The sequence below is a fragment of the Papaver somniferum genome, chromosome 2 (assembly GCF_003573695.1).
Source record: "Papaver somniferum cultivar HN1 chromosome 2, ASM357369v1, whole genome shotgun sequence".
Lineage (NCBI taxonomy): Eukaryota > Viridiplantae > Streptophyta > Magnoliopsida > Ranunculales > Papaveraceae > Papaver > Papaver somniferum.
In genome coordinates this window covers 149,528,434-149,539,503 of record NC_039359.1, presented here as the reverse complement: position 1 = coordinate 149,539,503, position 11,070 = coordinate 149,528,434, and the positions used below count along the sequence as shown (strand labels likewise).

The window sequence follows — 11,070 nt, the reverse complement described above, 5'->3', positions numbered from 1 at the left end:
TTGTGAGGTGACTAATATTTCTAGGCTGTTCTTCGGGACTATAAGTCCGATATATCAATTGGTACCTATTCACCTTGATTTATCAAAAGACGGAACAAAACTCATAAGTTTATATGTGGAGGACAGATTTATCTATTCAATAGACTTTTATGTGTGAGACAGATTGGTTTATCAAGTCCTCGACTTTGGGTCTTAGCAATACTTAGTTGTGCCTGGGATCAACTAAGGGAATCAAGTGCGTAGAGTCCTGCTGGGATTCAACGACGTAAGGAGAGAAATTGTACCTTGATCAGTGTGAGAATAGTTAGGGCTTAACTACATTCCAGTTCGAAGTTAACTTGGAGTAGGCTAGTGTCTGTATTGGCTTAATACAATGTGGTGTTCAAATCTGGACTAGGTCCCTGAGTTTTTCTGTATTTGCAGTTTCCTCGTTAACAAAATTTCTGGTGTCTGTGTTATTAATTTTCCGCATTATATTTGTTTATATAATTGAAATATCATAGGTCGTTCATAAGTTCAATCAATTGTGATCTAACCTTTGGTTGTTGATTAAATTGATCGACACTTGGATATTGGTTTTTGATACTGACCAAGTTATTTCTTATATTCAATCGGGATCACAAATTCCTATTTGTTTGATTGCAGATTGAATGAGAAATTGAGATATAACCTTTTGATATACTTTTCTTAAGATTGAGTCTGACTGTCTAATCGATTCTCTTGAAAGTATATTGGAGTTAGTCCATACAGATTGCTAAGCGAAATATTGGGTGTGGTTGTTAGACCCCCGTTTTTACAAAATCTACTTCAAATTATTGGTACATAAAGAACGTACTCTAAGAAACTGACAGTACATAAAAGACTAACTCCCAAATATTGAAAACATATTAGGAACAACGAACCTGCGAAAACAAAACAAATTAACACTAATTTCAGAGCCAAAAAGCACAAACATATACACACAAAAAAGATAGATGTTAAAAAACTAATTAATAGATACAAAAAATCATTTCATCTTTAGTAATTCATATATGAACCGCTAATTCATTATCTAAATCAACTCCAAGACAAAAAAAATTGATGAATCTATAAATATAACAGAAGCGAAATCAGTTTTAATTCAGTATTTCATATACGTACTGCTAGATCATAAGTATTAACTGAATAAAACAATGAACAAAACAAGATTAAAGCAGTTCTTTTCAGTATGCCATATATGTACCTTTGATTCATAACTAAAAATCAACTGCATGTCAAAGAAACGTATAAATCTATGATTACAACAGAATCAAAACAGTTATATCTCAGTATTACATATATGTACTTCTGGATCAAGCAAAAAAGGTAAATAAAACTATGAATTTAACAAAAATAAAGCAGTTTTTATCAGTACGCCATATATGTATTGCTGAATCAAACAATCTGTAACTACAAACAAGCATCATTTTAACAAAAAAACAGAAACAAAAGGAAAAATATAATCAAATTGAAAGTTAAAGACATAATAATCTAACAAAGAAATCGAATAATTACAAACAAGATTCATTAAAGAACAACAAAAACAAAACACAAACAAAAATCTAACTTAAAATTACTAAAATAATAAAACAGAGTTACAGAAACATCATGTTCATGATCTGATCATCGTGAAATCAGTTGAAAACAAACCTAAAACATCACTAAATCGGTCTAATCATCAAGATTGAGTCGAAAACAAATCAGAAACACAAAAATATCAGCAATAGGAGAAAGAAGAATGAAAGATTATCACACTACATAAAAGATTATCACACTACATATCTGAAAACTAAAAAGAATCAGCAAAAACCCTAGGTCGACAAGTCCAGAAGCAAAAACAGAAGAGATTAGTTTCGGATCATAGAAAACTAATGGAGAAAAATTGAGGAAAGTTGAAATATCCGTAAAAACAAAAAAGGCTATTTATGAAATTTTTGAATTACACGTGATTGGTCTCGCACGTGTGACAGACCTGGAATTAAAAATTTTGATCTTTTTTTTTTTTTTTAAGTTTAGACCTCCCATTATGATTTCTTAATGGGTGAACCTGCTACTAACTAGGCACAATGTGTTAGTACCAATTCCTAATTCCTACTTAAAAGATTGTGGTAACATTGATTCTAAGCTATGATCTTGTGGTTGTGATAATGTTAAGAATACGGCTATGGTGATATCTATAATTACCAAAACTGGTGTACCGTGTACATCATAATTTACCGTGATGAAATAGAACAATAATTAATGTTGTTATTTCATTGTTTTATTTCCAAAATCAAATTAAGAAAAAAGTGGATGAGAATGACCTGCCCTATGAAAAAGATTGTTTTATTTCCAAAAACCAAATTAAGGATAAAGTAACTGATTTGGTTTAGATGTGAATGACTTGTATTATGGAGAAAAAACGTGTCTTCCAAAAGTAGTTACCACACCCTCTTATACTTTTAATTTGTTTGGTGACTCAAACAAACTACATTAGTCTTAATTAAACCAAGGGAATATCAGCCAATAATATGATAAGGGTTTTGGAGATTAATATAGGTAGTAGTTCCCCAGTCAGACAAAACAAAGTCTTTGGTGAAATTTTCGATTAGTTCCAAGAAAATGGATGGGAAAAGAAAGAAGACCCACAAACCATTTATGTAATAATGATGTTGCAGCTAATTAGGTTACACTAATTAGCAAAATGAGATGCTCTTATAAAGTGGCCTCTGGCTCTCGTAAAGTTCTAGTTTGCTATGTACCTACAAAATGTACGATAAGCAAGGGGACCTTAACTGTGGATATTTGCCCAGTGTACAAACTTTTCTTCATGTAATTTCGTTTCAGTTTATTAAGAAAAAAAAATGTAAGATTGCTAATAGGGAATACCAGATTAAGTGGGGTATCAAAATCAAGATAAGAAAAAACATATTTTTATATTTGACAAAATAAGTTTTATTTTGGCTTGGTACGTCTCACTTAACCTGGCACCCCATTAGCAGGCTTGAAAAAATGTTTCAGAAAAAAAGTGAGTTCAATCGGCTGACAACTATATAAAAAATTCTCAGTAATTAGATGTGACAAAATCTCTCACCTCATGTCCGATTAATGTTTTCTTGCGAGCAAACAACTTCTTACTTCTCCCAAGATTAGGCGAGGATTAGGGCTGCACACTAACCGCACTGAAACCGGACCGAACCGCAGATCCAATGGTCGATCACGGTTTTCATTTTAATAACAGTCAGATCTACGGTTCGGTGCACGATTCTACCTATAACCGTTAACTAACCGCACCGAAAAACTGATTTAATAGGGACCGTCGATTAGTTTTTATCCTGATTAAACCTAGCCATCTAGATAAAGCCTACACCATATATATTTCGAAACCCTAATCGCTACAGTCTTTTCTCTTCTTCGTTTCTCTTCCTTAGTTCCTCTCACTCTTAACCTCAGTCTCCTCCACCACCAGTAAACGATAGAACCACAACCCTGATCTTTCAAACCACCTCCATAAAGTAATCCTCAAACCCCTATCTAGTAAGTAAATAGATCTCTTGTTCTATTTCTCATTCTCGTTTCGACTGATTTGTTTGTTTTTCACTTTCTAGGGTTTTTTTTTAATTATTCTTCTATTAGGACTTAGGGTTTCTTTTATCGAAATCATTTGCTTGTTGTTTTGTGTTTATCAATCAATTTCTATTGTCAAATCTTATTTTTCTGATTACAGTCAAAGGTTTTTTATTTTAGGTTTTGGTTGAGTTAAGGGGAGGAACTCAAGGAAGGAGTCTGAAAGTTATTATATTCAGTTTGAGTTAAAGGAAGGAAGGAGTCTGATTACACGTAACTACTAACTAGTTCAATCTTCATTTTGACTTGTTCTGGTTTTGAACTTAGGGTTTGTTGATGTAAAATGTTTTGAAAAAGGTTTGTTGATTAATGAAGTGATTTATGATCTGTGACTGTGTGAAAAAGGGTTTTAATGGGTGTTGAATTAGTCAGGTTTACTATGAAATTGAAAGAGCACTTTGGATTTTGCTTGTTTGAGATATTAATGGTATGTGCCTGAAATTGAATGAATAGTTTGGATTTTGGTGGAGATTTATCATGTTTGATGTGATGAAAATCATATCCAAATTATTTTTTCAAATTTTGTTGTATTAATAACTTTGTAGGTGCTAGCCATTTCCAACTTTTGTTGTTTGCTTTTAATTAAAATTGAGTTAGATGGCAGGCAATGTCACTCACATGAAGTGCAGTTTCATTATCAAGTTCAGAATCAGAACTAACTTGATTGTTTTAAGAAATATGTGTGCTTGTATTAAGAAGTAAGAACTAACTTGTTTACCTTTGGCAGGGCAATGATTGGATCAAGTTCAGCTTCATTATCAAGCTGCAAGATGGCAAATGCATCTCCCTCTCCATCCACTGCAGCTGGTTCTACTGATGTGACACTATCTATAACACCTCAAGTTGATGCTACTCAAGAAACACAAGCTACACAAGATACACAATAGGCTACACAGGACCCTGCACCTGAAGTTTTACCGAAGAAGAAGGGGAAAACTAGATCAAAAGTTTGGAATGACTTTATAAGGATCAGCGAAGAAAAAACACAGTATAAGCATTGTAAGAAGAAAATGCAAGCACATAGTAGAGGAAATGGAACTTCCAGCATGAAGATACATTTAGGCACATGTCCAGAGAATCCCAACAAGAAGCTCAAGGGACAAAATAGTTTGGTGTTTCCACCACCAAGGCCTGGAAAGTCATCACAGCTGGTTGCAGTAAGTTATGACAAGGATATGTGTAGAAGAAGATTGACTGAGTTTGTCGTCATAGATGAACTGCCATTTAGAATTGTAGAAGGAGACGGGTTTAGAAGATATAGTGAACAGCTGGAACCTAGATTCAAGGTGCCAAGCAGGATGACCATTTACAGAGATCTTTTAATTATGTACAAAGATGAGAAAGAGAAGTTGAAGAAATACTTCAAGGAAAGTAAACAAAGAGTCTCTCTTACAACTGATACATGGACCTCTCCAAACAACTTCAATTATATGTGTGTGACAGTGCACTTTATTGATATCCATTGGAAATTTCAAAAGAGGATCATCCTGTTTTGCTTGATCAAGGGTCATACTGGAGAGGAGATTGGGTAAATGCTTGAGAAATGTTTGCTGGATTGGGGTCTAGAAGATCTTTTTGGTGTGACTTTGGACAATGTCAGTGCAAATAGTGTCGCAATTGAGTATCTTCAAACCAGTGTCATCAATTGGACAGGAGCAACAATGAGATCTCAATACATGCAGGTATAATTACTTTTCTTAGCTCTATTGCTATGTTTATTCTATACTTCTAGTAGGTTGATAGCATATATATTCAATATGAAACTTAAAACTGATTATATCTTAGTAATGGTTTTGTGCAGGTTGTTTAAGTTACATTTTAGTGTAGGTTGATTAAGGTACATGAAATGACATGCTTTATGATACTTCTTTGTACTTGTTACTGATTTTTTGATGATATTTACTTGTTTCATTCTTATCAGGTAAGGTGTGATGCACATGTTCTTGCGCTTGTTGTCAAAGATGTTGTGTTGTTGTATCACAAGTCAGTTGGAAGGATCAGATAAGTTATCAAGTTTGTTACCGGTTCTCCCTCTAGGTTGTCCAAATTCAAAGAATGTGCTGCTCTCGAGAAGATTGATTGTAAGAAGATGGTTTTCCTTGATGTGAAGACCAGGTGGAATGCTACGTATTTGATGCTTGAATCTGCCATTCCATATGAAAAGGTATTTAAGAGGTTAGAAAGGGAGGACAAGAGCTTTCGTTCTAAGTATATTTTCAAAGAATCTGAAAGTGAAGGTTTACCTAATACCGATGATGATACTGTTGTAATTGATAATGAAGATTATTATCTTAGTTCATCTAGTGAATCTGAATGTGAGGGAGATGTATCTAGAAAGAAGAATACTAAGAAAAAGAACAAGCCCCGTCATCATGCTCCCTATGCTGCAGACTGGTCATATGCTAGGTGTCTTGTTAAGTGTTTAAAAATCTTCTTTGATGTTAGTGTTAAGTTCTCGGCTTCAGTTCAGGTTACTTCACATGAATTTATATGGCAGTTGGCATTGATCCATGAACAGTTGGTTCGTCTTAGAGATATAGGAAACCGAGATCCTCATATTTCTAGGATGACAGAAATAATGTTTCGAAAGTACAACGCATATTGGGGGGATTATGAAGATATGAACTCTGTTATGTATTTTGCTAAGTTGCTTGATCCTCGGGAGAAATAATCTGGTTTGAAATTTGATCTGGAGTGTTTGTATGAGCAAGATGATTTCAGGGTTACAACTGTTTTGAAGGCTGTGAAACAAGATATGGGAAGACTTTATGATGAGTACACCAGCATGTATTCAAATGCCAATGTAGAGGAAGGTGACATCATTACTTACTATTGATCATCATTAGTTCATTACTTAATATTGCTTATCTGCTTTTTATCATAAAGATTGTTATCATCATTACTTACTATTGATTGTTCTGATGTCTTAGGTATTGGGTCAACAGCTGCTGCTGGTGTTGATGACATGGTTGTTTCTGTGCAAAAAGAGAACATTGAGGATATGCTTGAGTCAAGGAAGAAAAGGAGAAGAACGAATGTTCATAGCACTCATCCAAAGTCAGAACTTGAAAGGTATTTGCTTGATGACTGTGAAGCGTCTACCAGGGAGTTTGATATTCTAGCATGGTGGCAGGCTAATAGTATCAAGTACAAGGTTCTATCACTTATGGCGAAGGATATTTTGGCAATACCAGTGGCTTCTGTTGCATCAGAATCTGCATTCAGTACCGGAAAGCGCATTCTTACCCCATGGAGAAGCTCGCTATCTTCCAGGACAGTTGAAGCACTTCTCTGTACGCAAAGCTGGTTACAGAAACCTATCTCTCATGATTTTTTGTGTGACTATGTACCAGATGACAATTCCAACATTGAAGATAGTAATAGAATCTCTTCTCTTTTGACTTGAAATTTGAATGAATGTTATCTTCTTTTATCTGTTAGTTTTTATACCTTTTATCATTAGACTTCATTGAATATATTTGAATATTTCTTCTTTGCATTCTTGTTGCAGAAATTTTGGGAAAGGATGAAGATTAAGGGGATGATTGGCTTGAGAGATGGATGGACTGCAATCTTTTACTGGTCTGCTACTTGAGAAATGAAGATCAAATGGATGACTCTTTTTCTTTTACTGGCAACTCTTTATGCTACTTGCTTTTTAACTTTGGTTTCATCGGACTTTTTGGTTAATCTTTAGACTTAAGACTTTGGTCAACTTGTTTGTGAACTTCAACTCTGTTTTTAATCTGTAGACTATGGTTATCTTGTCAAGACTTAAGTATGGAATGTAGTATCAGTTTATTAGAAATTCAGAAATTCAGAATGTATTTATGTACAGGTGCAGGGTATAGGTGAAAACCGAACCGAACCTTAACCGAATATTATCGGTACGGTTAAAAACGAACCGAATACTAAAAAGTTCGGCTGCAGTTTTAATTGTGATAACCGCACCGAACACAGTTAGGTGAACGGTTTTAGCTATAACCGCACCCAACCGAACCGTGTGCAGGCTTAGCGAGGATTGGTGAAAAATGTTGGATCGGATAATATCTTTTCTAGAACTAGTTTTTACCCGATAATTTTCTTTTATACTTCTCTTATATTGTAAATAACTAAATATCATGAGTCCAGTCTTTACACATTCTCTAGTGCGTGTACGTGCATGCACACTCATATATTTGGTAGGTATTCTTATTCGGAAACAATTTGTCCAAAACTATGCTTCAAAAAAAGAAAAGAAAAAAAAAACTTGTCCAAAACTCTTCTAACATACCGCCGGCAACAATCGGAACGAAAATCAAATCATTTAAGAAAATGCTACTATCCACGTTTTTGGATAATAAAACAAATAACCACGTTTTTGTGACTCCTTCATAACAGTAATAATTTTTGTTGGTATTCCTTGTTTTCTCATGAGATGCATGCACTAACTTTTTTCTTGTGCATTTAGTTTTTACCATTTTCAGCATGAAAGTTAGAGACTAGGAAGCTTCCTTGTTGTCCAATATGGAACTAGTCAATTAATGCTGAAGTATGAGGAGGTGTTTCATGTGCTAATGCATTTTTAGCAATCCGCTTGCTATCCACCTAACCTACTGGTTTGTTTCTCAATACATGCTTGAAACCAAATTAAGGAAAAAGTAAGTGATTTTGATTTAGATGAGAATGACTTGTACTATGGAAAAAAACGACTCTTCCAAAAGCAGCTACTCCACCTTCTTATACTTTTGATTTGTTTGGTTAGTGAACAAATTAATATTTGATTCAAGTCGAAGTCAGATCATATTTCGAGCCACAGACATTCCATGATTCAATAATGACGTACAACTCTCTTTTCTTAATGTAGATTAGTTTCACGTGTTACTCTTTCCTTCCTATTTCTGGAATGAAATGATGTACGCGTTTTGGTTATTTGTTTTATTATATAGTAGTTTCTTAAATGATTTTATTTTCGTTCAAATTGTTGCGGGAGGTATGTTAGTAGAGTTTTGGACAAGTTGTTTCAAAACAAGTGATATCAAATATGAGTGCACATGTACACGCACTAGACAATGTGTAAAGACTGGACTCATGATATTTAGTCATTTACAATAAGAGAAATATAAAAGAAAATTATCTGGTAAAAACTAGTTCTAGAAAAGATATTATCCGATCCAACATTTTTCACAAATCCTCGTCTAATCTTGGGAGAAGTTGTTGGCTCTGAAGAAAACGTTAATCGGACATGAAGTGAGAGGTTTATCGCATCTAATTACTATAATCTTTGATTCCTTTCTCACTGTAGTTTTCACCCATGTGACTCTTCTTTTATAGTTTTTCTTCTGCATTAAGTTTTACCATTTTCTGCATGAAATTAAGACTCGGAAACTTCCTTGCTTTCTCAAATTATTCGGAAACTTCCTTGCTTTCTCAAATTATTCGGAAACTTCCTTGCTTGCAGACTTGTCATTTAGTATTAGGGGAAGAAGAGGGATTCTTTGTTTATGTTGTTTATCTTAAAAAAAAAAAAACTATGGTGGATAATTAGTGGAGTGGTAATAATTAAATGTCGCGTGATTGTATTGTCTGTGGAGTAGATAGTGTATAAAACCGAGAATCACATCCAGTATGCCAATGAGGATCCGCAGCTCAATGGTTACGGACCAATTTTTGGTGCAAGTGTTCGCAAGTCATGGAAAAGGTAATTAACTGGTGGACTACTAGTGGAGTGGTAAAATTTCATGGTTTTGGTAATAAGTACATGGAGATATCCACATACCAAACAACATAGGTATGTCACTTCTTGATTTGGGGTCATTATGATTTTCACTTTCAACATGCATTAAAACCCTAGATTATTGTGAACACATAAATCACGAAGCCATTCACGTGTTCACAGACAATATTCGCATACATCCTAATTTTAGAATTGTACGTCGTATGCGTAACGGGGATGATTATATCGATTCATCGACTCGAAGCCTTCGGGCTTGTCATTGTCTAGTCGAATATTATCATAAATAATGTTCGTATAAAGGAATAAGACGAGAATCAAGTATAAATGTAAAGCATATGAAGTTTAACGCTGAATGTAAGGTGCTGAAATATAAATAAGACAGATTTACGTGGTTCGGCACTAAGGCCTACATCCACGGGGTTGGTGTTTCACTATGTATTTGAATGGTTACAAAGATAGTCGAATGACTTTGGAGTATACATAGGTCTGCGGAAGTAGGGGGATTACTTACTCTTCCTATTTCTCTCTCTTATATTCTCCTATAATTGCTCTCAATTGGTCGACCACTTCTCTCTTAGTGGAGAGGGGTATTTATAGGGTTGGAGTGGGTCCCATTTCTGAGGCGCCGTTGTAATCTTATCTTCTTGTGCTTTGTGCCTATTACGCAGAGGTCTTCGGCATATGCCGCGGCCTGAGCTTGAATACGAAGGATTATCCTCGCCTCTTCCACGAGCTGATTGACACGTGTATATCTCTTTGGTATTTAATGCGGGTAGATGGATGTTTGCTCGTGTCAGACAAGTGTCTCTTTGTCTGGTCACATCTGTGTCAGCCAAACTTCCTCTCGGCCATTGATCTGGGATCTTCCTCGGGATTGAGTGTGATAACACCCAAGGGGTATTATCTGGTGCTCCTCTGATCCATCATACCTCTGTGATCCTCTGTCCCTGACCGTCAGATTTGCTGACCGGTGGCATCTTCTGATGAGATGCTTGCTATCATGTTTTGATATCTTGTTTTGCATGCCTTCCACGTGTCTCTTTCTGTACACGTGGTGGATGATGAAAGGTGTACATACAATTTTCCCCTCTTCTTCTAACTTGGGCGTATTTTGTAATTTTGAAGAAGAAAGGTAGTCCTACACGTTTCCCACTTTGCATTAACTTTCCCCGTAACTGCTCCTTGGTACGAGGAGCAGTTATTATCTTCTCTAGATTCATAAATAGGAAAGAGAATGTGAAAAAAAAAACTTTATTCTCTTCTTGTCAGTGTTCATTCTCTTCTTGTTTTCTATTCTTGTTCTTTAGTCATTTATTATCATTATTCTTGCGAGGAAGATAACAACATTCAATTTTCTGTTTCTTTCGCTCTCGATCGTTGTTGCCCCTGTATCTTTTGATATCTCCGATCCTCCTTTCTTCGACTATGGTTGGTGCTTGTCGTCCTCTTCTATACAGGTATGGGGTTTTTCATTAGCTTGTTCATCATTGATTTATCTATGTCTACCCGTTTGTCTCCTGCTGCTGTATTTTTGGTTTTGTGATGAGGATCATACATGTTGAAGCATATATGCTTGCCCCTGTTCTTTGTTACAACGTCTGTGAGTCTGTATCTGAGTATTATCCCTGGAGTCGGATGAAGTAATTTTTAGTTATTAGGGTTTTTAATGTTTATCCGGATGAACCATCAATTATGGGTTTTTTGATCTTTAGTGATCTCCTCGTATTCCT

At 35.2% G+C, this 11,070-nt stretch overlaps 1 protein-coding gene across 1 annotated transcript; it reads left to right on the top strand.

The window, feature by feature from the left end:
- Positions 1–5,156: 5,156 nt before the first annotated feature.
- On the top strand, positions 5,157–7,030 carry LOC113352210 (zinc finger BED domain-containing protein RICESLEEPER 2-like). Its single transcript, XM_026596055.1, has 5 exons — positions 5,157–5,306; positions 5,546–5,607; positions 5,662–6,258; positions 6,346–6,437; positions 6,555–7,030. The coding sequence occupies exons 1-5, from the start codon at positions 5,157–5,159 to the stop codon at positions 7,028–7,030; spliced, it is 1,377 nt and encodes a 458-aa protein (XP_026451840.1).
- Positions 7,031–11,070: the final 4,040 nt, after the last annotated feature.

What these genes read in the sequence shown, in the direction of transcription:
- LOC113352210 (XM_026596055.1), top strand. Translation starts at nt 5,157, where the DNA reads ATGCTTGAGAAATGTTTGCTGGATTGGGGTCTAGAAGATCTTTTTGGT. An exon ending in TGAGATCTCAATACATGCAG is followed by an intron (nt 5,307 to 5,545) that starts GTATAATTACTT and finishes CATTCTTATCAG; the next exon opens with GTAAGGTGTGATGCACATGT. An exon ending in AAATGCCAATGTAGAGGAAG is followed by an intron (nt 6,438 to 6,554) that starts GTGACATCATTA and finishes CTGATGTCTTAG; the next exon opens with GTATTGGGTCAACAGCTGCT.